At 36.9% G+C, this 26698-nt stretch overlaps 1 protein-coding gene across 1 annotated transcript; it reads right to left on the bottom strand.

The window, feature by feature from the left end:
* Positions 1 to 12434: 12434 nt before the first annotated feature.
* Positions 12435 to 13205, bottom strand: LOC111905084 (transcription factor MYB87-like; the record flags this gene model as incomplete). The annotated part of the gene is made up of 2 exons (XM_023900766.1): positions 12435 to 12975; positions 13114 to 13205. Coding segments are annotated over 2 exons (633 nt in total), but the record flags the coding sequence as incomplete, so codon positions are not given.
* Positions 13206 to 26698: the final 13493 nt, after the last annotated feature.

The following is a 26698-nucleotide window of genomic DNA, read 5'->3' as shown; positions in this document are numbered from 1 at the left end:
TCATAGAATAGATATTTGAGAAGGAGGTTATTTGTGATTTATTAATATATTATAAGTATAATATAATCATAGAGAAATCATATTATTTAATTAGTATTGATCAAGAATTAATTTGGAATTAATTTAGTGATCAAAAGAGACAGATTAAATTAACGGGCACTGATTATGTAAATCAGTGATACATATGGTTTGGGCTAATAATCCATGATTGATTTATGATGGGCTAAGCCTATAAGATAGTCCATGAAGTGTTAGTCCAAATCAATTGTTGGATCATAAGCCTAAGTGTAAGAATTAGTGTTTACAAGTGATTCTTGGAATTCTACGCTATATATGTATCCTCGAAGCCCCTAAAATCATGACCAAGAGTATTCTAAGAGGATATAGCCGTTTTTGGTGCTCCAAGCTCTCTCTCACTTTCATCCAATTGTTGGTGGTGTTTTGTTAAACATTAGAGGCATCAAACTTAAGGTGCTAAGCTCTTGAAAGGACAACTTCTACAAGCTACAACAAGAGGTAATCATCTAACTTGTTTTTATGGTTCAAATATCAAATTTGTATGCTAGTTAGGCTTCATGCTCTAGAAAAAGAATGTGGCATGTATAACTAGAGAAAACTTAGATCCAGAACATTAGGGTTGTATGTGCACCATAGGGATGTTATAGTACTCAAAACCCATCAAAGTCCAAGCCCAACAACCAAAAACTCGATTGATTAGACGAACACACGTCGTTGAAGGGCTGAACGCACAAAGTTTATCGCCGGACAAAATGATGGGGACTCAAGATGGAACACGTTGTGTTCCCAGGGGCTACGCACGTTGTTCAAGGATAAGTTCCAAATTCTCATTCTAAGGACTTAATCCATTATGTCCATTGTCTAGAGCCCAATAATAGTCCTATACTAGTGCCTTAACCCATAAAGTCAAAGGCTTTAAGCCTTTGCTTGGATTAAAGAAGCCCAACACCAAAGATGAAACACAAAGGTCAAAATCACTCCAAAATGTCTTAAAAACTTCTCAGTACCTTAAGACCTAAATCCAAACTTCCTGATCTAATTTCAAGGGAATTCTTAAGTCATAAAGTTTCCAACTTTATGACATAACATAACTCAATGGGACCCAAATAATAACCATAAGTCCAAAACTTCATCAAATGACTACCAAATGATGCATGGTTGGTTTATACCCATCAAGATCCCAACTTTAAGACTCCATAACCTCAATAAGTACTAAATATGAAGCTCAAAGGTTATGGAGTAACTTTTACTCAGAAGAACCACCTCAAAGGTACCAAAACCATAACAAAATACCTCTTAGCTAGATCTACATGAAAGAGTTGTCAAGGTTGAGACTTTATACCTCCAGAAGATAGATCTAGGTGCATAAAGCATGAATCTAAAAGCTCCACATCAAGCATTGACTCTTCAAGAATTTCCATCTTCTTACTCAAACACTGAAAGCGCACATAAATCACTTTGAAGCTCAAGAATCACTCAAATGGAGGTTAGAGTTTCGTTCTTAGGGTTAGAGAAGATCGAGGATGAAGGAAATTAGAATTGGAGGTGAGTTAACGTCTTTAAATATGGTGCAAGACCCTAATTTAGGATTTTAATCTAGCCTGATAAACGCAACTCGTTCCCTTAGGGAACGTAGGGTGTTACCAAATGCAGTCGCGTCCAAATTCTCGTGTACGCCATGAGTACCCATTTTTGCCAAACACACCACTAATTTTCACATGGTTATGAATTTTGCATCGCTTATCTATTTTAGACGTTCTTTATATCCACGTAAAGGTAACCAGAAGCCCTACACTTCTGTAAACTTTATTTAGTCTAAAAATGTCACATCCCCGGTCGGCACCGGAAACACCGGGAGGTGTAACGTCATTCCTTGTATCATAGTAATCAAACGTATATTAAATAGTATAAAAGAATTATTATAAACTATGTACCTTTATTGATGATAGAAAGATACACTATTCTGATTTCCTAGTGATTATTATATAGTGTCTGAATTATCGCACAGGTCTTAACAGATATATGTTCCATATGTACAGAAAAGATAATAGTAAAACTTCCCCTATTCGGGAACAATCTAGCTTATCAAGTTACTGAAAACACATCCATTTTGAGAATACATCAATATAAAGTTGGTGAGTCCACAGGTTTTGACTATGAGTTTAAATAGTACTTTTTCCATGTTCGAAAAGTATGGAACATAGTTTGACAATATCATTCTGACTCATACTTGTTTGTGACATATAGTATATATCCTAGGTATAATGGTTTACTTACTAAATAAGTAGTTTACATATAATATTCATATACTATGCGTATAAGTGTTTATAATCCCATCGAAATGAAGGTTACTAATTATAAATCTTATTTCAATTCTATACGAGCAAAAATCTGCTACGTATAAATCTTATTTCAATTCTATATGAGTAAAAACCGCTATGTATAAATCTTATTTCAATTCTATACGAGTATGTGTGCTAGGTATAATTGTTTACTTAATAAATAAGTTGAATACCTACAAGTTCCTTGTACTTTGAGTATAAGTGTTTGGGAAAGACAAAACAGCAAATTTGGTCCCTGTGGTATTCAAAAAACATTGGATAGGGTCCAAAAAGTTTTCAACTTGCATGGAAGGTCCAAAATCATAGTTTTTCTAGGGTTTTCGGTCCAAAAAAACTTAAAAATACGGTTATTCCGTTTTGATTTCTTTTTCCCTTTTTCTATAAGTATTTTAGTGCTATTTTGCCTTTCAAATAAAAAAGAAAAAAAAGAATTTTCCACCCCCACCCACTGTACTCTCTCTCTCTCTCTCTTTAACTCCTCTCTTTCTCTTTGACTCTTTTTCTCTCATCTGTTTGATCTCCTCAAGACTGGAGTCTAAAAAATAATGCTCATAATACCCTTTTTCCTTATCATAATGCCTACAAAATTCCTTGTAAGAATCACTGAGGTTGTTATGATGCTGATCATATATGTCACACCCCCGAACCGTAAGACAAACGGCGGAAACGTCCGGAGGTGGATGACGTCATGCGTAGTATCACAACAATTGCATCATAGTAATCAAAGTAAACACAACCATTACATTAGATATGAATATTTACATATGTTTGAAAAACATAGTTTGTATACGTTAGTATATAATAAAAGTAAAAGACGAGACTCCAAAATGCTCCGTCTTCTCCAAAAGCTGACAAGGGTACCTGTCTGTTGTTGTTCTGAGAATACAAGTGGTTTTGAAAACGAATCAGCATAAAGCTGGCGAGTTCATAAGCATTTTTTTGTAATGAAAACTAGTCACTGAATTTGTATAAATGTTAAATTTTCATTATATGTAAAGCACCATTCGTATAGAAACCCTGGCTACTACCAGTGTGTGAAATGTATTCCATTTGAAAATTCTGGCTATCACCAGTACGTAAAGTATGAGGTTTAGGCTGGGAAAATCCCTTATTTTCCCTGGTATACGTGTGTTTGTTGCTTTAGTAGGTCTGAAACTGTAAGTTATAAATGTCACACTGATGTTATTAAAGCGATTGTTCATGAGTATATTATTACGAAAATATGTCATACGATTGGCAAGTTTTATGACCATACTTAAACATGATACGATGTGAAACGGACGCCGATATCCTTTAGGACATTTGTGACCCGTAGACCTGCCGGTCCAACTGTAGCTAGCAGTCGGCTGCGGGATAGTCAGTCCCATATAGATCTATACACAAAAGTCACGCTTTCCCTCCAGAAAATTTTGGTTCATAAGGGTAGTCCTCCACTTAGTTAATGTTGTAATCGCCCAAGGACGTGTTTCCCAATTAAGTTAACAACTTTTTTGTAATAATAAATAAGCGTACTGTCCTTTCGTATGAAAATCCGATGTATGTTTTGTAGAGTAAAAATAATAATACTAAAAAAATTATTTACTGTTGTACTCTCGTAGTAATGTATGTTATAAACTAAATTTGTCGTAGTTTATGTAGTCAACTGTGTAAGAAGTTCGCATTCGTAAAACTGGAAATGAAATCCACAAACTATACCCATTATAGTTTGATTGTAATTTTAAGTTCGCGAAATGTTCGGAAAACTATGCAAGTAAATTTAGAAAACATCCCATATGCTCTGCATACTACAAAAGGTATTTAGTATCTAAATGCTTCATGAAAATCATAGATTTGTGTAAATTGCATAAATTTGACTTGTTGAAAGCTTTTATGTTTGGCTTGTATTCCCCCTAAAAACGTTTAAAAATCATAAAAGCGTAGGGGTATGAACTCACTGTTGATGTGTGAAAGATGTCGACTGAAAAGGAAGATCCTCGAGTTTTGTACGTGGCACTTAACGAAATCCTAATATCAAATAAATACATATATGTTTCTAAATTTGCGATTTTGTTAGATAAAGTGTGAGAAAAACACTTGTTTTCGGTTAAGAAATGTTACCGAGACTTGTTCGAATCGAGGAAAGTGGGTTTTCGGACAACTGCACCACTTAAAAGGTGTTTACGGTCGTGAGGAGAGTTTACGGTCGACAAGCAGTTTACGGCCGTCAACCAGGGTTTACGGTCATAAACTGAGTTTACGGCTTTTGAAGATTGATCGTAAATGGGTTTACGATCTATGAAGATTGACCATAAACTCATGAACAGTGATGTTGGTTTTGATGAAAACGTGTTTTAGATGCTCGTCTACCACCTCCACAAATGTTTCTTGATGGTTTTTCAAGATAAATGGGGGTGTTTCGGAGTTTACGGCCAGGGGTTCTAGAGAGAGAATGAGAGGGTTTCCGGTCAAAAGTGTTCAAATGAGGGTGGGGGTCTCATATTTATAGAGGATTTTGTGGTCTTTGGGTGAGGTCCACCCGACACTGTCCGCAAACGAGTTTACGGCCGTAAACACGTTTACGGTCGTGAACTCCAGTCAGGCTGTGAACATGCTGTTTTTTGAGAAAAATCGAGTTTCGCACGGGTTTGGTTCCCGAATCGCATATATAAATTTAATTATAAAACCGATGATATTCTAACACGAAACGTCTGATGGAAAATTACTAAAATCCAAATTTATTAACAGAAATTGTGTATCAGAAACGGAAAAGTTTCAGGTTGTCACATCATCCCTCCCTTAGAGGGAATTTCGTCCTGAAATTCAGACACAAATTACAAATCATGGAATCGGAAATAGATGAGGGAACTTGTATTTCATTGAATCTTCGCGCTCCCAAGTGAATTTAGGTCCCCACTTGGCATTTCAGCGAACCTTCACTATCAGGATGTGACTTTGTTTCCTTCGCTTGACCTCTCGGTCCATGATTTAGACTGGTTCTTCCACGAAGTTAAGGTTCTCGTTGATTTCAATCTCATTGAGAGGGATTATACGAGTTTTGTCAGATAGACACTTTTTAAGATTCGAGACGTGGAAGACGAGATGGATGTTGCTAAGCTCTTGTGGGGAATGAAGTTTGTATGCTATGGGACCGATCCTAGCAAGGATCTCGAATGGTCCTATGTATCTTGGGTTCAGGTTTCCATGCTTTCCAAAGCATACCAAGCCTTTCCATTGTGAGACATTCAACAGAATGCAGTCTCCAACCTGGAGCGCCAAGGGTTTTTGTCGCTTATCGGCATAGCTCTTTTTTTTTTGTCTCGTGAGGCTTTTAGTCATTCTCGGATTTTTACGATCTTTTCTGTAGTTTCGTGGATGATTTATGGACCAGTGAAAGTGCTATCAGGGACTTGCCCCTTGGCTAGCTGCGTGTCGCCCACCTCAGCCCAGCACAAAGGGGATTTCCACTTACAGCCATAAAGGTCTTCAAAAGGCGCGGCCTAAATGCTGGTATGATAACTATTGTTGTAGGAGAACTCAACCAAGAGAAAATGGGTGTCCATGGACTTACCAAAGTCTATGACACATGCTCTTAGCATGTCTTCAATGCTCTGAATGTTTCTCTCACTCTGCCAATCTGTCTGAGGATGGTAAGCTATACTCATATCCAACTTAGTTCCAACAGCTTTCTGCAAGGACTGCCAAAAATTTTGAGGTGAACGTGCTATCTCGATCAGAGATAATGGATACAAGAACACCGTGTAGTCGAAATGTTTCTTGAATATAGATGTGTGTGAGTTTTTCCATCTTGAACGTTTCTTTGATTGGTAGGAAGTCAGCGGATTTTGTCAATCGGTCGACTATTACCCAGATGGCGTCGTATCCACTCTAAGATTTGGGTAATTTAGTGATAAAATCCATAGTAATCTTCTCCCACTTCCACTCAGGTATATTCGGCTGCTGAAGCAAGACTGAGGGATTATGTACTCGAACTTCACCCTGGCATAAGTCAGACACTTACCCACAAAGGTAGCGATCTCCGCTTTCATGTTTGGCCTCCAGTACAACTTCTTAAGATCGAGGTACATCTTATCCGAACATGGGTGAACTGAGTATCTAGTCTTGTGAGCTTCGTTCATGACAACCTCCCTGAATCCTCCGAAATTTGGGGTCCAGATCCGGTCCATGAAATAATAGACTCTGTCTCCCTTGATCTCTAAGTTCTTTTCCATTCCTATCAAGGCTTAACCTGTCATGTTCTCTGGCTTCAAAGCTTCCAGCTGAGCCTCTCCGATTTGTGAGGATAAGTGCGAGTGGATAGTCATTGTTAGTGCCTTCACTCTATGAGATGAGCATTCCTTCCGGCTAAGGGCATCTGCCACCACATTGGCCTTTTCGGGATGGTAGCATATTTCGCACTCGTAATCACTCAGTAGCTCTATCCATTGTCGTTGTCTTATGTTCAACTCCTTCTGATCAAAGATGTGCTGCAGGATTTTATGGTCAGTGAAGACAGTGCACTTGGTTTCGTAGAGGTAATGTCTCAATATCTTCAATGCGAAGACCACTGCTCCCAACTCTAAATCGTTAGTTGTATAATTGACTTCGTGTTCTTTTAGTTGTCTTGAGGCATAGGCAACAACCTTTCCCCGCTGCATGAGCACAGATCCCAAGCCCTGATTGGATGCAACACAGTAGACGATGAAAACCTCCGTCCCTTTGGGCAGAGACAGAATAGGTGCGATGTATAGGGCCTGCTTCAATGTTCGGAACGTAGTGTCTTGGTTTCCACCCCAACAAAAGGGTACACCTTTTTGAGTCTAAGTTGTTAGGGGTTTGGCGATCCTAGAGAAAGTTTGGATAAACCTGTGATAATAGCCAATGAGGCCCAAGAATTGACGGATTTTTGTGGGCATCTTCGATGCTGACCAGTTCTCAATTGCCTGTATCTTGGAAGGGTCCAATTCTATGCCTTCTTTGCTTACCACGTGACCTAAGAAAGTTACTTTTCGAATCCTGAATTCGCATTTAGATAATTTCGCGAACAGTTTCTCTGTTCTTAGAGTTTCTAGCATCAATCTCAAGTGATGTATGTGATCTTCATCACTTCTAGAATAGACAAGTATATCGTCAATGAACACGATTATGAACTTATCCAGGAAAGAACGTCACACCTAATTCATCAGGTCCATGAATACCGCCGATGCGTTGGTTAGACCGAAGGGCATTACTACGAACTCGTAGTGACTATATCGAGCCCGAAATGTTGTATTAGGAACATCACCCTCGTGGACTCGTAGCTGATGGTACCCTGATCTTAGGTCTATTTTTGAGAATTAGCTGGCTCCTTGAAGTTGTTCAAAGAATTCATCGATTTGAGGAAGGGGATAACGATTTTTGACGGTGACTTGGTTCAGTTTGCGATAGTCAATGCACAGCCGAAAAAATCCATCCTTCTTTTTCACAAATAAAACCGGGGCTTCCAAGGGCGAGGTACTTGGTCTGATGATTCCTTTGTTGAGGATCTCATTGAGTTGGTTGGATAACTCTTTCATTTCTGCCGGCACTAAGCGGTACGGGGATTTAGCTACGAGGGTAGCTCCGAGGATTAAGTCGATTCAAAACTTGACATGACATTCGGGAGGAATTCCTAGAAGCTATTTAGGAAAGACATCAGGAAAATTGCAGACTTCGGGGAAGCTCTCGAGGTCCTTAACTTCCTGTTTCTCGTTAACCAGATGGGCTAGGAATGCACAACACTCCATTCGTAGAAATTTTTAGGATTTGATGCACGAAATGATACGAAGGTTCGAGTTAAGTTTATCACCATATATCATGAGGGCTTCACCAGAGGGGAGATTGATACGGATAGCTTTTTCGTAGCAAATGATATCAACAAGATTGGGGATCAACCAATCCATGCCGATAGTAACGTCGAAACTCTTTATGGAAACAGGCATAAGGTCGATGGGAAAGGAATGATCTTTTAAGGTAAAGGGTACATCCTACGAATATGTCATTTGTGCTCTCTTTCTCATCAATTTCCATTTCGAAGGTAAACATTTCGGTTAAAGGTTGGGGTTTATGTTTGAGAAGATGCTTGAATGCATGACTAACAAAACTTCTCTCCGCACCATAATCGAAAAGAATGCATGCATAAGAGTTGTCGAGGAGGAACGTACCCGTAACAACTATGGGATTCGCAACTGCCTCCTCCTGGCCTATCGCTAGCACTCTCCCCGTGCTACCTATTGTTATTGCCTTGGGAAAGTTTCTCTTGTAGTGCCCGACTTCACCACATCCATAATAGGCTTGACCGACACCCTCTCTAGATGCCTGATTGATTGCTTGTATTAGTGCTTTACAAACTCGAGTTATGTGCCGCTTTTTGCCACAGTTGTTGCAGAGCATTTCACAGCATGGGCTGAGATTATGATGATAATTGCACTTGTCACACCGAGGAAGGGTACCATCATATTTACCGGTAGGTGCTTGAGTGGCAGGAGCATCGGAAGGAGTAATAGCAGCGTGTACTGCAACCATTTGCTGCTTCTTGGAGGGCTCCTACGAAGGTTGGCCCTTTCACTGCTTCTAGAACTTTCTTTTCTCACCACTCATCTTCGTTGGTTCGGGAGCGACTGTCACTTTATCAAGATCAACTTCATGATGTATGAGAGTCTGTGCCATGCATTTGGCGCTGTCAAAAGTGGTCGGCCTAGCGGCCAAGACATTTCCTTGCGTTGGGGAGTCAATCCCCAAATGTATCTTTCCATTTTCTTGCTTTATGAGGTGACCACTCCCGGACAAAGAAGAGCCAGATTGCAGAATCTAGCACTATAAGTGGCGATGTCAGAACCCTTCATCTTTAGGTTCCAGAGCTCATGCTCTAACTTCTGCATTTCGCCCCTTGGTCAGTACTCAGCCAACATGAGTTCATTCAGACTCTCCCAACCCATGGCATTGGCTATCGACAAGGTTAGGGATTTGACTCAACCATTCCACCAGGTCAGTGCTCTGTTGGTGAAAGTGCAAGCGGCAAATTTCACCTTATTGGCTTCAGAATAGGAACAAATTGTGAAGATAGACTCGATCTTCTCAAGCAATCGAGTCAGGGAAATAACCCCTCCATTGCCGTCGAAGGATATGGGTTTTGCGTTCATAAAGTCTTTATAGGAGCACTACTTCCCGTGTACTTGGCTTCCATCAAGATTAAGGGGTTGGGCACCACTACCTGACCCACTAGAGCTGCCAGAATTTATTTGCGACATTGCGGCAGCAACAACGGTCGTGACTACTACCTGGAACATAGCTGGATCAAACTGAGGAGGTGGCGGCGTTGGATCTGTTGGGATATTGTTGTTCTGTTTGCTGGGTCTTTTCTTCGGAGGCATTATGTTCTAAAAATAATCAGGAAGAAGAAGAGGATGACAAGTCCCCTGGATTTGAATCAAGATATATCTCAACCTGATGGATAGAGTGTTCTACTAAGCGATAAACAAGGAAGAGTTACAGATGCAAGTAAACTATCGCTAAAAGGGATGAGTAGCAACACTTAGAAATGAATTTATGCAATGAATTCGACTATATATAAAATAATCCTATAGTATTTTTGAGTTTTATGTTTTGTTATATCGATATCTTATTGCATGGATACTTTGTAAGTTTTAGGCCTGCTGAAACATCATAGTCAGTCCCAAGCACATGTTGGTCATGTCTCGAATAAATATAGTTGATAAGGCTATATTGACCCTAGACATGATTACATAACTGCCCAGGTTTAACCTCAATGTCCAACATCCAAATACTTTTATTGAGTTCTACTCAAGATATTGTTTCTGGTACGTATGTATACTTGTATACTTCTTGTAAAATACTTATATTTTTAAGTATACTTTTAGTTCAGAGCGCTTCGGCCCTTTAGTGTTTATAGTTTTATATCATGTAAGGTTCGGTATACTAAGTTCACTATAAACAATGGCTCTGATACCAATCTATCACACCCCTGAACCGTAAGACAAACGGCGGAAACGTCTGGGGGTGGATGATGTCATGCGTAGTATCACAACAATTGCATCATAGTAATCAAAGTAAACACAACCATTACATTACATATGAATATTTACATCTATTTGAAAAACATAGTTTGTGTACATTAGAATATATAACAAAAGTAAAAGACGAGACTCCAAAACGCTCCGTCTTCTCCAAAAGCTGACAAGGGTACCTGTCTATTGTTGTCCTGAGTATACAATCGATTTTGAAAACGTATCAGCATAAAGCTGGTGAGTTAATAAGCATGTTTTTGTAATGAAAACTAGTCACTAAATTTGTATAAATGTTAAATTTTCATTATATGTAAAGTATCGTTTGTATCGAAACCCTGGCTACTATCAGTGTGTGAGATATATTCCTTTTGAAAACTCTGGCTATCACCAGTACATAAAGTATGAGGTTTAGGCTGGGAAAATGCTTTATTTTCCCTGGTAGACATGTGTTTGTTGCTTTAATAGTTCTGAAGCTATAAGGTATAAGTGTCACACTTATGTTATTAAAGCAATTGCTCATGAGTATATTATTACATAAATATGTCGTACGATTGACGAGTTTTATGACCATATTTAAACTTCATACGATGTGAAATGGACGCTGATATCCATTATGACATTTGTCACCCATAGACCTGCCGGTCCGACTGTAGCTAGCAGTCGGGTGCGGGGTAGTCAGTCCCGTATAGATCTATACACAAAAGTCACACTTTCCCTCCAGGAAATTCTGGTTCATAAGGGTAGTCCTCCCCTTGGTTAATGTTGTAAGCACCTAAGGACGTGTCTCCCAATTAAGTTAACGACTTTATTGTAATAATATATAAGTGTACTGTCATTTCGTATGAAAATCTGATGTATGTTTTGTAGAGTAAAAACAATTATACTAAAATAATTATGTACTGTTGTACTTTCGTAGTAATGTATGTTATAAACTAAATCTGTCGTAGTTTATGTAGTCAACTGTGTAAGAAGTTCGCATTTGTAAAACTGGAAATGAAATTCCCAAACTAAACCCATTATAGTTTGATTGTAATTTTAAGTTCGCGAAATGTTCAGAAAACTATGCAATTAAATTTAGAAAACATCCCTTATGCTCTACATACTACAAAAAGGATTTAGTATCTAAATGCTTGATGAAAATCCTAGATTTGTGTAAATTGCATAAATTTGACTTGTTGAAAGCTTTTATGTTTGGCTTGTATTCCCCTTGAAAACGTTTAAAAATCATAAAAGCGTAGGGGTATGAACTCATTGTTGATGTGTGAAAGATGTGGACTAAAAACGAAGATCCTCGAGTTGTTGTATGTGGCACTTAACGAAATCCTAATATCAAATAAATACATATATGTATCTAAATTAGCGATTTCGTTAGATAAAGTGTGAGAAAAACACTTGTTTTCGGTTAAGAAATGTTACCGAGACTTGTTCGAATCGAGGAAAGTGGGTTTTCGGACAACTGCACCACTTAAAAGGTGTTTATCGTCGTGAGGAGAGTTTACGGTCGACAAGCAGTTTACTACGTGAACTAGGGTTTACGGTCATAAACTGAGTTTACGGCGTTTGAAGATTGATCGTAAATGGGTTTACGGTCTATGAAGATTAACCGTAAACTCAAGAACATTGATGTTGGGTTCGATGAAAACGTGTTTTAGATACTCATATACCACCTCCACAAATGTTTCCTGATGGTTTTTCAAGATAAATGGAGGTGTTTCGGAGTTTACGGCCAGGGGTTCTCGAGAGAGAATGAGAGAGTTTCCGATCAAAAGTGTTCAAATGAGGGTGGGGGTCTCATATTTATAGAGGATTTTGTGGTCGGTGGGTGGGTTCCACCTGATGCTGGCCGCAAACGAGTTTACAACCATAAACAGGTTGACGACCGTGAACTCTAGTCAGGCCGTGAACATGTGGTTTTTCGAGAAAATTCGAGTTTCACACGGTTTTGGTTCCTGACTCGCATATTTAAATTTAATTATAAAACCTGATGATATTCTAACAAGGAAAGTCTGACGGAAAATTACTAAAATCCAAATTCATTAAAGGAAATCATGTATCAGAAACGGAAAAGTTTTGGGCTGTCACAATATACACCAACAGTACTACGATACTGATAATGGCAGCTCCCATCGGAATTAGAACTATAACTAGCTTGATCACCTCCAATGAAGACAAGGGTAGAACTGTCTTTTACCTCCTGCTGGTAAGTCTCCGTGGAAAACAAACCGAGAAATCCATGATCTTGTGATTGGAGAACTGGATGTTGAAGATTAGCATCATTAATTCTAGGGCTAGATGGGATAGATAAGGTTTGATCATGGTAGCTAGAAGTATTTATACTGTACAAATATGATGGAGACGATGAAATTGATGATGATAATGGAGCATTAACATTGATATTACTATTTTGAAAAATCGATCGTGATGGGTAGCTATAGTTTGTTGAAGAAATAAAACATTGAAGATGTTGAAGAGTTTTTCTATGTTCGAGTAGGGTGATTAAGTTGCTCATCATCTTCTTCTTCAGCTTTGTGTTCCAGTAGTTGTTGATATCATTGTCTGTTCTTCCTGGTAATTGTGCTGCCATTATTGACCACCTACACATTAAGTTATTCAGACTTCTAGATTTTTGCATATACATTCACATCTGAGATATCTTGACAAAAATCTCCATTTTTGCATGCTAAATACCATAAAATCGCCGTTAATACAGAATCTTGAAAGAGAAAGTGTACCTGCTACAAATGCTAGCAAAGAGGACACATATAACTTTATCTTCATCATGAGAAAATTTGCCACGTTTAATGTTTGGTCTCGTATATTTCAACCATTGAAATGAGATAGAAAGAGTAAAATAGAGAGAAAGGGATAGAGAAAGGGATAGAGAAAGAGAGAGAGAGAGAGAGAGAGAGAGAGAGAGAGAGAGAGAGAGAGAGAGAGACAGAGAGAGAGACAGAGAGAGAGAGAGAGTACGGTGGGGTAGGGGTAGAATTTTTTTTAAGTGAAAATATCATTAAAATACTTATAGAAAAAGGGAAAAGAAATCAAAAGGGCATAACCGTCTTTTTAAGTTTTTTGGACCAAAAACCCAGAAAAACATTGATTTTGGACATTCCATGCAAGTTGAAAACTTTTTGGACCTTATCCACAGTTTTTTGAATACCACAGGGACGAAATTTGCAGTTTTATCGTTTGGAAACTTATACTTAATATTAATACTTGTACATCGACAAAGTATAATGCTTCTAAAATTGTGCTACCATGAGTACATAACCGTAGCTACATGACATACATGACCTCTTATTAATATAACAAATAACACACCTTGTACTGGAATCCGCACGCTTCATCGATGTCTGAATAGAATAAATTGGGCAAGTTCGTCACCTGAAAACCATTGGGTTGTAGCTAGCAACCACGGGTGGGGGTGTCAGCCTACATACATCTGCATATAAATTCCTCTTTGGAAATATGTTCAGGTTCGCCACCCATAAAACCGTTGCGTTGTAGGTAGCAACCACGGGTGGGGTTGTTAACCTGTATAGTTTCATACACGACTTCCTCGCTCACATGGGATTAGCGGCTACAGGTCAGAAAATTTCCCCTATGATTCCCGATCTTAGTTGATGAATATAATAGCTCATGTAGACTTTGTCGACCTCCTATAGTTCTAATAGCGAAAGCATATTTGTATCTAAAACCGTAAGTTACTAGACTATGCTTTTAAACATTACTCCTAATTTCATAATACTTAGGTAGTACAACAGCTATAAATTGAAGTAAAACCAGGTTATCTAACATAAAATGAATAATATTGATATACTTAACATGTAACTCTTGGTAATATTTAATTTTCAAACATTTTAGGGTTCTAGGCTGTACCTCGATGACTTGGGGAGCTCCAACTCGTCGTGTAGGGATCTATTTGCACGCGCAGATTAAGCACCCAACTCGACGAGTTGAGGAGCCTCAATTTGACGACTTAACACTGGAGATGAAAACCCTAATTTTTGGGGATTTCACCTTATATAAAGAACATTAGCCCCATTCGCTGGCCTTCTTACCAGCCTCCTTGCCCAAAGAAAACCCTAGAATCACCATTCCCTCTTGTTCATTGAGTTTTGTGAGTTTTGAGTGATTGTTTGAGATCTTTGAAGGAGGTTTTGAAGAGAGAGAGAGAGAAGTATCAAGCTTGGAGGAGCGAACTTGGATCCAGAAACTCTACATAAAAGGCTGCATCTTGGAGGTATAAAGTCATAACCTTGACATGTAGCTTATAAGATCTCATCTTTTGTAATTTTGGGCTTGGTTTTAGGACTTTTTCTTGGATGTCCAACGAAAAGAGATTTCCAGAGGTTGAGGGTGTAGATTTGCCGTCTATAAGACCTCTAGGGGTTAAAGTTGCAAACTTTAATAGCCTCCATGTCCCATTCATGCAATATGTCCATTATGAAGCCAAAAATAAACCTTATAGGGTGTTTCTAGCATGCATGGATGTAAAGTTGGAAACTTTACGTGATTAAACCACCTTAGGACCATAGATCTATAATATGGAACGTTGAAGTAAGGGTTAGAGGCTTAATGGTTCAAGACCCTCCTCACAGGAACTAGGGTTTTGGTCTAAAGTTTATTAGATGATCTTTAGGGGTAAAGTTGGAACCATTGGGTTCGAGAAAAAAGGGCATAATGCATTAATTGAGTTGACAGACTGAAAACTCAACGAGTTCACAAAGGAATTCGGCGAGTTAGGATGGAGTTCCCTCGATTTTGTTGGAAAACGGAGGAACTCGACGAGTTATAGTAGAACTCAACGAGTTGCATCGTAGCATCATAATTCTGTCTTTGGGATGGACTCGACGAGTTACAAGGATAACTCGATGAGTCAGGTCAACTCGGAGCGTTGAGTTTGAACTTGACCAAGGTTGACTTTTAAGGAGTTTGAAGGGTTGAGTTGTATCTAAGGAAATGTTTATAATTAGGGATGTGGCAGAACTAATACTCGGAGTTTGGACCTACTCATTTATAGTTCACATTTAAGGTGAGTATCCTCACCATACCAATGGGTCAAAGGAACAATGTACATCCCATGTTATTTAGTTGGGATGTTTATTGCATATGTGCTATCAATATGCTAGGTATTATATGAAGACAATGACAGGATTCCCATGGCAGAGGACTAAGATCATGTGGGGGTTCCCATGGCATTCTGTGTAAGACCTTGGAGGGTTTCCATGGCAACCTTGTATGTTTGCATGTTTAGCTTGTAAGATATTTCCTTGGTCAGTTAAGACCATGTGGGGGTTCCCATGGCAGGTAGTTAAGACCATGTGGGGGTTCCCATGGCAGTTAGTGAAGACCATGTGGGGGTTCCCATGGCAGATAGTTAAGACCACGTGGGGGTTCCCATGGCAGTGGGTTAAGACCATGTGGAGGTCCTAGTGGCACCCGGTGTAAGACCTTGGAGAGTTTCCATGGCATCATTATATGTTTATATGCATTACTTGTGGAGCTTATATGGATGATATGGTTTATGTGATTATGTGGATTATGTGGGGAATGTTATGGGGAACTCACTAAGCGTTAGCTTATAGTTTTTTAGGTTTTTCAGGTACTTCGAAATCTAAGGGCAATAGCCCGGCTTGATGGTGCGGCATGCACTCTCTAGCGTTTTATCGGGGACACCTTGATACTATGAATAAATTTTTTGATGTTGTGGATTTTGAAAACAAATGTGATTGGAATTTTATATTTTATGCAAATGATTTCGACACTTAAAAATGAAAAATTTTATTGGAAATTTGGGCTGTTACATAACAAGTATATATAGAACTCCCGATTATAATCTTTAGGGCTATATTAGTAACATACCAGGTTTTAACTAACATAAAACCAATAACATTCTTAGCAAATAATATATAGACTCCCGAGTATAACTTCAGGGCTATTACAAAATTAGTATATATAGAACTCCCGATTATAACCTCAGGGCTATATTAGTAACATACTAGGTTTTATCTTACATAAACCAATAACATACTTAAAAAATAATATATAGACTCCTGAGTATAACTCTGGGCTATAACACAAATAGTATATATAGAACTCCTAAGTACAACTCTGGGGCTACATTAGTATTATCTATGATAACAACATGGTAACAAGTTTAAGATAGTTGTATGATTTTAAAATATTAGATATATTTTAGGTATATAGGATACAAAATAACTATATCCTGCTTAATGTAACCATTTATGTTGATAGAAATATACTATCATATATACATATTATTAACTTTTATATAATATTTATCATGCATTTTACCCCGAAAACATTAAAAATGGGGCGGTGAAACTAACCCTAGTAGCGTGATCTGTAGCATCTAACTGAAAAAAGGTCTGAGGCTCGTCGTTGTCAGGCTCGGGATGGAAAACATCCTTTAGAAAACGAGGGAAAGAAAAAAGGTTTGGTGTAATGAAAGAAATGGTCGAAATAACTATTATAGATTGTTCAGGACCCATTCACGTCGTAACATACCTATGGTCACGTCGTGAACTTCCATGAGTCATCATGTAGCCTTACCACATGCTTTCTAGCCTCGATTAGTTTCCTAGACTACTTTCACATTGTGAACTTAACGCTCACGTCGTGAACCAAGGCGGCTAGGATTTCTGCCACATGTCATGTTTTGAGACAACTACATATTCGGAAGATCATAACTTTTTCATACGATCTCTATTTTTTATGTTCTTTATATCCACACGTAGGTATTTCCAATTACTACAACTTTATTTTAGACTCTAATAGATAATTCTAAGTCTATTTTAAATTCATCTAGTTATAGAAGCTATAGTGATAGAATTTATCATAACTTCTTCATGCGAAGTTAGATTTAGACGTTGTGTATATTTTTGGAATCGTATAGACTCGTAGTATTGAATGAAAATTTCATTAAAGATTAAATTAAATTGATTATCATGTCTGTTTCTTATATTTATGCGAATTACCTTTGACCTAATTTTGACTGGTGTTACATTCTCCCCCCGTTGAAACAATTTCTTCCCGGAATTTATCTTGTGGACGATGAAATGTTAATTAGTTGGGAAAACATTGTGTATATTTCTTAACTCTTGAGGCAACATAAGTTGATTTGTGACAGTATCTATTCTGGTTTAGAATTTCAAAATGTTCTATATATCGCAGGGTTAACTTACCTCGTTTCCTGAATCTAATCATGCCTTTCCAAGGAGAGACCTTCAACCTTACTTATCTCCAAATTGGAATTTCAAAGGCTTACGTCTTGCATCAGTATAGCTCTTCTGACTATCACGTGCGGCCTTTAGTTGATTAATAATTTGCATGATCTTTTCATTTGTCTTGAGCATTATTTCTGGCTCTGTAGATAAGGTATCACCTGTATGTTCTCTGGCTAATTTTGTATCTCCAACTTCTGGCCAACATAGTGGGAAACAAAATTTTGTTGTTTGTGTTGTGAGTAGCTTGGCTATCTTAGATAATTTCTCTATAAATCTCTGGTTGTAGCCAACAAGCCCTAAGAATTGTCGCACTCCTGTTGGAATTTTTGGTGCTTTCCAATTCTTTATTGCTTCAATCTTGGAGGGGTCGATATGAATCCCTTTGTTACTAACTACATGTTCTAAATATTGTACTTCTCTAATGCAAAATTCAAATTTGGAGAATTTGGCATATGACTATTCTTTTATTATTAGTTCCAAAATTATTTGTAAGTGTTGACCGTTTTCTTCCTAAGTTCGTGAATATATCAATATATCATCGATAAATACTATCACGAATTTATCCAAGTACGGTTTGCAAATACGATTCATGAGATCCATGAACATTACTAGGGCGTTGGTCAATCCAAAAGGCATAACTAAGAAGTTATAATGGCCATACCAAGTCCTAAATGGTGTTTTTGGAACAACATCTTCTTATACTCTGAGTTGATGGTATCCTGATCTGAGATCTATCTTTGAGTAGTAGCTAGATCCTTGAAGTTGATCGAATAGATCATCAATTCTTGAAAGCATGTAACGATTCTTGATCATTAATTTGTTCAGCTCCCTATAATTGATACACCTTCGAAAGGATCCATCCTTCTTCTTAAGAAACAAAATTGGTGCTCCCCAAGGTGAAAAGATTGGTCTGATAAAGCCTTTGTCAAGAAGTTCTTGTAGTTGGCTAGATAGTTCTTGCTTTTCAGATGGAGCCAACCGATAAGGAGATTTTGTTACTGGTGTTGCTCCTTGAATTAATTCAATTCAAAATTCGACATATCAAACAAGTGGTATTCCATGTAGATCATCAGGAAACACATCTAGGTAGTCACATACTGAAGGTATGTAGTTGATTTCTTTTGTTTTGGTTTTCTTATCCACAATGTTAGCCAAGGATGCACTAAATTTCTTATGTATTTATTTCTAAGTCTTGGTGCAAGAAATGAGTTTGAGGTTTTTCCCAGACTTATCACCATAGATAATCAGGCTTTTTCCATTAGGTAAGGGTAATCGTATGGCTTTTTCATAGCATAGGATTTTGTCGTGGTGTAAAGATAACCAATCCATGTCGATGATGACGTAAAAGCTCCCAATACTCATTGGCATGAGGTTGATGTGAAAGGTATGATTATTTAGATTTAGAAGCTAATTTTCTATAAATTCATGGGTGATTTCGTTTTGTTCCCAATACTAAATGTTGGAGTAATAAAACATATATCCACTCCAGATTCGAAGAGTATTGTAGCATATAAGTTATTGATGAGGAACGTACCAGTTACCATAGAAGGCTCCTGGATAACGTCCCAAGTTCCAATTACGAATGCTATGCCACAAGCATTGCATCCCTGGTTCCTCCATTTTGAACATTCTCACCTAAAGTGTCTAACTTCTCCATACTCGTGACATGTTTTTCCTCCACTAGAGCCTATTCTTGTGTCTATTCCCTGATTTACGGTTGTAGTTTTCGTGCTTCTATAGTAATTAATAGTGTGTGCCTTATTTTTATTCTTCGTGCAAACAACACAACCACCTGGGTGATGACTATTATACTAATTACATAATGGATGCTTTTCCTTCATATTGATTTGGTGGCATGGGTGTTGTTGTTGTAGTAGCGGCATAAATAGTTGTCACTTCTTGTTTCTTTCTGGATGATTGTATTGGGTTTCTTCCATTAAACTTACGCTTGTATACTCCGGATTTGGTAGGCCTAACTTTTGCTACCATAGATCCACCTTGGATCTCTGTGTTAGTTAAATGATAGCCTATGCATTTTATATTGTCATGGGTTTAGAAGCGATAACCATCCCTTGGATTTGCAGTGCTAGACCCCATATGTATCGTTCAATTTTCTTGTATTCAGGGTTACAAGTGTCGGAAACATCACAACAAGGTTATTGAACCTAGCGGTATAAGAATTTATCTCTAAACCCTTCATTGTGAGGTTCTATAGTTCTCATTCCAGGTTCTCTACCTCATCTGTAGGACAATCCTCTTCTATTAACATCATCTTTAGATCCTCCAAACTGATGCCCATTTTCTTTGCATGACTATTCCACCATGTTAATGCCGCATAAGAAAAAAAAACATGTTGCGTACTTTGCAATCATTCGAACAGAAGCTTATCTGGAAAGACGGATTCTGTATTTTTATCCAAAGAGTCATTCCTACAACCCCTTCAACATCATAGAAGGATCTAGTTTTTTAGTTCATGAATGTTCCGCATGTGCAATCCCTTGAAACGCTACTATTATTTCTATGGTTGCAGCTCGAATCTCTTCTTTGTTCAGAGGCGTTGTTCCTAATGGCTCAAATTGTTAGCTACTTGTTGTTTGATTGTTCACTCGATTGAAGTTGTGATTGAGTTGGTGGCGAATGATCACTCGTTGATCTCTTATGGCACATTGATTTTTCCCATTACAATGGGTTGAAGGAGAGATGAGTCACGTGAAAGTATTGTTGAAAATATAAGCGATAATACTACAATCATTGATATTAATTGACTTCCATAACATAGTATTCATTAGTAAGCGTAATTCATAATGATTTACAAATATGTGTGTTTCTGAAGGTGTTCTTAAATATCTAATAGAAATATATGTAGAGTATCATGACTGAATAATTACAGCTCTATAATAAACATCAGACATGATTGATGTTTATGAGGATTTGCAACTCTTATTTTTCTCTGGCATAAGGCGTTGCTTGATTTCGAGTTCCTTAGTGTTTCTCCTTTGTGTCTTAAACTGCGATCTTTCTTGAATCTTCTAGAATATTCAAGTGTTTTAGTCTATCAACCACTATATCCAAGTTTAGTTTTGCATCGATCTAACCATAATTAAATATAGGTGATCAGTCTACATTTAGTTGTGGTTCGGCCCGTGTACAATAAAAATCAACTAAGGAGTTTGACCTAAAACCTTGCATTGTATTGTCTATCGAGGGTTTCAGTTTTCTATATTTTCGGGTTATATATACGTATGTTCTCATCGCGGGACTGAGTTTATACATAACGCTATATCTTTGTCTTTGTTGTGTTCACATGTATTATTAATTATTGTTTGTTACTTTAGGTCTAACTGATAAGGCATCGGCCAGTCAGGACAGTCAGCGGGCATGATCATTTTAGCTTATAGCCATTCTGAAATCCAGCAACCCAAAGCGATGTGTCTATCCTGTCACCATTCCTGCAAGTATTCCTTTAGTAGTATAATGAATAATACTTTTTATTTGTAGCTTAAGGGATATACCTAAACGTAAAGAGTAAGCTCTAGACTATAGTCGTGCATTCCTAAGAAAGTACTAGTTTTCTATAGTCAATAGCTCTGATACCAATCTGTCACACTAATGTGCACAGAAGTACCCACTAATTTTAATATTTATAACCTAACAAACTTAGACTAACCATGCACTTATAGGCAGTGTACCTAGTCAGATTACAGTATAGCTTAGGTAAGTCAGGTGTCGATCACAGGGAACGGTCTTATTAATTACTTTATTTACTACTAAATTAATTGAATTATTAATAAGCTAAAAGGGTTTTTATCTAATTTTGCAAGTTTAGATGAACTTAATTCTTTAACAAAAACATAATCAATAAACAAAATACTTTTGTTAGTTCGAATCCACTTTTACTCAATGGTTATACATTAGCTATAACTATTACCGTTGGTGACCAATTAAGAAAGTATTAGTAATTTATTTCTAAATCTAATAATTATTAATCAATTCATGTAATTCTATTTATGTTCATACAATAGCTAACACAGAATCAATTATTAAATAAAATTGGAGCCATGAAGATTGATTAATCAAAACACAATCACAGTCATAATATGAGTTCTCTAACACAGCTTAATTTAATTATTCAATTACTAATCTAAGATTGGTTTGATCTTAGCTCCAACAACTAGTGTTCACTAAATTATTAGGTATTCAAATTCATGCAGATTTGTGTTCACTAACTACACATTACAAGAATTCAAAGCAATTAAATAACTAATTCAAGCATGCTAGGTAAGTCAATCAACACAAGCATATCACCAACAAGTAAAGTTAAGTCTAATGCACTAAAACCATGAGTTCCAGCTTCATCTAGCTAACAGAAGCAGCTAGATTTAGTTGGACATATTAAAAGCTAAACAAATAAATACCATAATCAAAAAACATATGTAAATGTACCAATCTATAAGACAAATTATGAACTCTTCCTTCCTTGGTGTTAAAACCAACTTCCAAAGCTTCTTTTTCTCTGAATTTCATCTCCAAGAATCCTCCTAAACCAGCCAAAGTTATCCCCAATCATAATGGGGAAGGATATATATATATTTTCTGGAAAATCACCGTTCACGTCGTGAGCATTTAAAACTCACGTCGTGAACTCGGAGTAATCGTGATCGTCAATGATTCCTTCACCCGGATGCTTATCTTATGTTTCTTTCCACTCACGTCGTGAACTCTCAACTGTTCACGTCGTGAGTACGTCTTTTTTGGGTGTTTCTCATGTCTTTCAAGCCTTCAACCTCCAAAGTTCCATCCTTTAACGCTTTTAGTCCTTTTCTTCAAAATGTCTTCTTTTTTGCTGCAAAATATAATTTAACCTTATAAGTATCATTATTCTATGCAAATGACCAAAATATATATAAAAATGTACTTAAATACTGCCTAAATATATGTATAAATTTGGCAATATCACACACCCCTGGTTGGCGGCGGAAACACTGGGCGGTATAACATCATTCCTTGTATCATAGTTATCAAACATATAATAAGTAGTACAAAAGAATTATTATAAACTATGTATCTTTATTGTTGATAGAAAGCTAAATTATTCTTGTTTCCTAGTGATAGTTATATAGTGTTCGAATTATCGCACACGTCTTAATAGATATATGTTCCATACGAACATAAAAGATAATAGTAAAACTTCCCTTATTCAAGTAACAATCTAGCTTATCAAGCTCCTAAAAACACATGCATTTTGAAAATACGTCAAGATAAAGTTGGTGAGTCAACATGTTTTGACTCTGAGTAAAAATAGTACTTTTTCCAACTTCGAAAAGTATGGAACACGGTTTGAAAATATCATTCTGACTCAAACTTGTTTCTAACATATACTATATATCCTAGGTATAATGGTTTACTTAATAAATAAGTAGTATACATATAAGTTTCATATACTATACATTTAAGTGTTTGTAATCCCATACAAACGAAGGTTACTAGGAATAAATCTTATTTCAGTTACATATGAGTAAAAATCCGATACTTATAAATCTTATTTCAATTCTATACGAGTAAACATGGCTACGTATAAATCTTATTTAAATTCGGTACGAGAATGTGTGCTAGGTATAATTGTTTACTTAATAAATAAGTAGAATGCCAACAAGTTCCTTGTACTTAGAGTATAAATGTTTGGGAAAGTTATACTTAACATTAATACTTGCATATCGACAAAGTATAACGCATCTAAAATTGTGCTACCATGAGTCCATAACAGCGGCTATATGACATACAAGACCTCTGACTAATGCTACAAAGATCACACCTTGTAGTGGATTCCTCACTCTTTATCGACGTCAGAATAGAATAAATTGGGCAAGTTCGTCACCCGAAAACCGTTGAGTTGTAGCTAGCAACCATGGGTGGGGGTGTAAGCCCGCATAGATCTACACATAACTTCCTCATTGGAAAAATGGGCAAGTTCGTCCCTCGTAAAACCGTTGGGTTATAGGTAGCAACTATGGGTGGGTTTCTCAACCCGTATAGTTTCATACACGACTTCCTCACTCACACGGGATTAGTGGTTACAGGTCATAGGATTTCCCATAAGATTCCCAATCTTCGTTGATAAATATAATAGCTCATGTAGACTTTGTCGACCTCTTATAGTTCTAATAGCGAAAGCATATTCGTGTCTAAAACCTTAAATTACTAGACTATGCTTTTAAACATTACTCCTAGTTTCATAATACTTAGGCAGTTAAACATCTATAACTTGAAGTAAAACCAGGTTTTATCTAACATAAAATGAATAATAGCAACATACTTAACAAGTATATATAGAACTCCCGATTATAATCTTCAGGGCTATATTAGTAACATACCAGGTTTCAACTAGCATAAAACCAATAACATACTTAACAAATAATATATACACTCCCGAGTATAGCTCTGGGGCTATAACATAGTTAGTATATATAGAACTCCCAAATATAACTTCATGGCTATATTATAACAGGCCAGGTTTTAATTAACATAAAACCCATAACATACTTAACAAATAATATATAGACTCCCAAGTATAACTTCGAGGCTATAACACAAACAATATATATATATATATATATATATATATATATATATATATATATATATATATATATATATATATAGAACTCCCGAGTATAACTCTGGGGCTACATTAGTATAATCTATGATAACAACAGGCTAACAAGTTTTAGATAGTTGTATGATTTCAAAATATTAGATATATTTTAGATATATATGATACAAAACAGCTATATCCCGGTTAATATAACTATTTATGTTGATACGAATATACTATCGTATAAACATCATATTAACTTTTATATAATATTTAGCATGCATTTTCCCCCAAAAACATTGAAGAGTGGGGCCGTGAAACTCACCCTAGTAGTATGATCTATAGCATCTAACTAAAAAATGGTCAGAGGCTCATCGTTGTTATGCTCGGGAAGGGAAACAGCCTTCAGAAAACAAACGAAAGAAAGAATGTTTGGTGTAAGGAAAGAAAGGGTCGAAATAGCTATTTATAGGTTATTCGTGGCCCATTCACGTCGTGACATACCTATGGTCACGTCGTAAACTTCCATAAGTCGTCCCTTAGCCTTACCACATGTTTTCTAGCCTTGATTAGTGTCTTAGACTACTTTAACGTCGTGTACCAAGGCAGCTAGGGTTTCAGCCATGTGTCATGCTCTGAGACAGCTACATATTCGAAAGATCATGAATTTTGCATACGAGCTCCGTTTTTGACATTCTTTATATCCACATATAGGTATTTCCGAGTACTACAACTTTGTTTTAGAATCAAATAGCTAACTCTTATTATATTTTAAATTCCTCTTGTTATAGAAGCTATAGTGATAGAATTTATCAAAACTTCTTCACGCGAAGTCAAATTTATACGTTCTATATATTTTTGGAATCGTATAAACTTGTAGTATTGAATGAAAATTTCATTTAAGATTAAAGTAAATTGATTACAGTATGTGTTTTTTATATTTATGGGAATTATCTTTGACCTAATTTTGACTGGTGTTACAAAAAACCAACCGAAATTAAATAAAAAATTCATGAAAGACCAAATTATCAAATTATGATTATACCCTTGACCTTCGACGACAAAATCAAACACTTGGATCACTTAAATAATAACACCCACAACCGATAAGGGCCAAATTCTTCCTTCCCTAAGGCCTTAAGCCTCATGACCACTGAAGATTGAGTCGCAACCCCAAATAAAGAGGCAAATCTGAAACTGGGTGTTACACGTCTGGCTACTTATTTTTGCATCATGCTACGTGTTAGAGCTTGAAAAGGTTGAATTCGGTGAGTGATTTCACTTTTGTAGCATATTTCATTAAGTTGTGGCCTCAGATTTCATAATACACATTTATTTGATAGGCTAATATCATAGAGTCTACAGGTGCTCTTATGTTGTCGCAACCCATTTTAATTGTCAATTACATTCCCGCTATTATTCGTATTTAGACTCATTGTTCAATGTTGCAAAGTCTAGTTGTAGTACATAAGTGATTTCTTCCCCCGTTGGGCTGGTCAAGATTAATCCAGCCCTTCCGTTGTCTGCACTTGAGGATCTTTTGGTGTATCAGATCCCCTCATCCCTGTTAGGATCGTTCGTAGTTGGACCTTCCTTGTTGTCCTCATTGACCATTGCTACATCAGTTTTGCCAGTTATTTTAGTTATGAAATATGCTAAGGTTTGTGGCTTTATGCTCGTTCGTCGTTTGAAGTTGATTGCATGTTCTCCTAGCTCGACTGCTCACTTCTCCATGCGTCCAGACTTTTCGGGTTTTAGTAATATTTGTTGTATGGGTGTGTTAGTTAGTACCTCGATTAGATGTGTCAGGAAATATAATCTCAATTTCCTAGTCGCATTAACGAGGGATATTGCTAACTTTTCGATATCGCAATATTCGATCTCTACCCCTTACAAGACTCAGATAAGAAAGTTCATAGGTATCAAATTCATATATCTACTTGTGACAAATATTGCGCTAATGGTAACCTGGATATAGATACATATATTGTTAGTGTCTCACCCAGGATGAGTGATGTTAAGGCAGGTAGTTCTATCAACGTTATCTAAAGTTTCTTTTGTGCCATTCTCTATTTCTATTGTCTACTTAAAATACTTCTTATCCATCACTCTCTTAAACATATTATAGAAAGGCATTGTCTTCTCTGTTGAGCTTTCCAAGAACCTTCCTAGTGTTGCTAGCTTGCCGTTTAGTGCTTACGCATCTTTTATTGTCTTTCGTGACCGCAATTGCATTATTGAATCAATTTTTGTAGGAATTACTCTTATCCCTTCTCCTCTGATCATATGTCCCATGAATTTTCCTTCTTCCACACCTAATAAGCGTTTCTCGGGGTTTAGTTTCATGTGCATTTTTCTGAAGTTGTCAACTATCTCCTTGACATTGCCCATGAAAGAGGCATCGTTCTTGCTCTTAATGACCATGTCGCCTATGTATATTTCAATGTTCCGACCCATTTGTGGCTCAAAAAGTTT

The sequence above is a fragment of the Lactuca sativa genome, chromosome 9, assembly GCF_002870075.4.
Source record: "Lactuca sativa cultivar Salinas chromosome 9, Lsat_Salinas_v11, whole genome shotgun sequence".
Classification (NCBI taxonomy): Eukaryota; Viridiplantae; Streptophyta; class Magnoliopsida; order Asterales; family Asteraceae; genus Lactuca; species Lactuca sativa.
The sequence above is the reverse complement of the archived record's forward strand: the minus strand, read 5'-3'. Positions and strand labels throughout refer to the sequence as shown.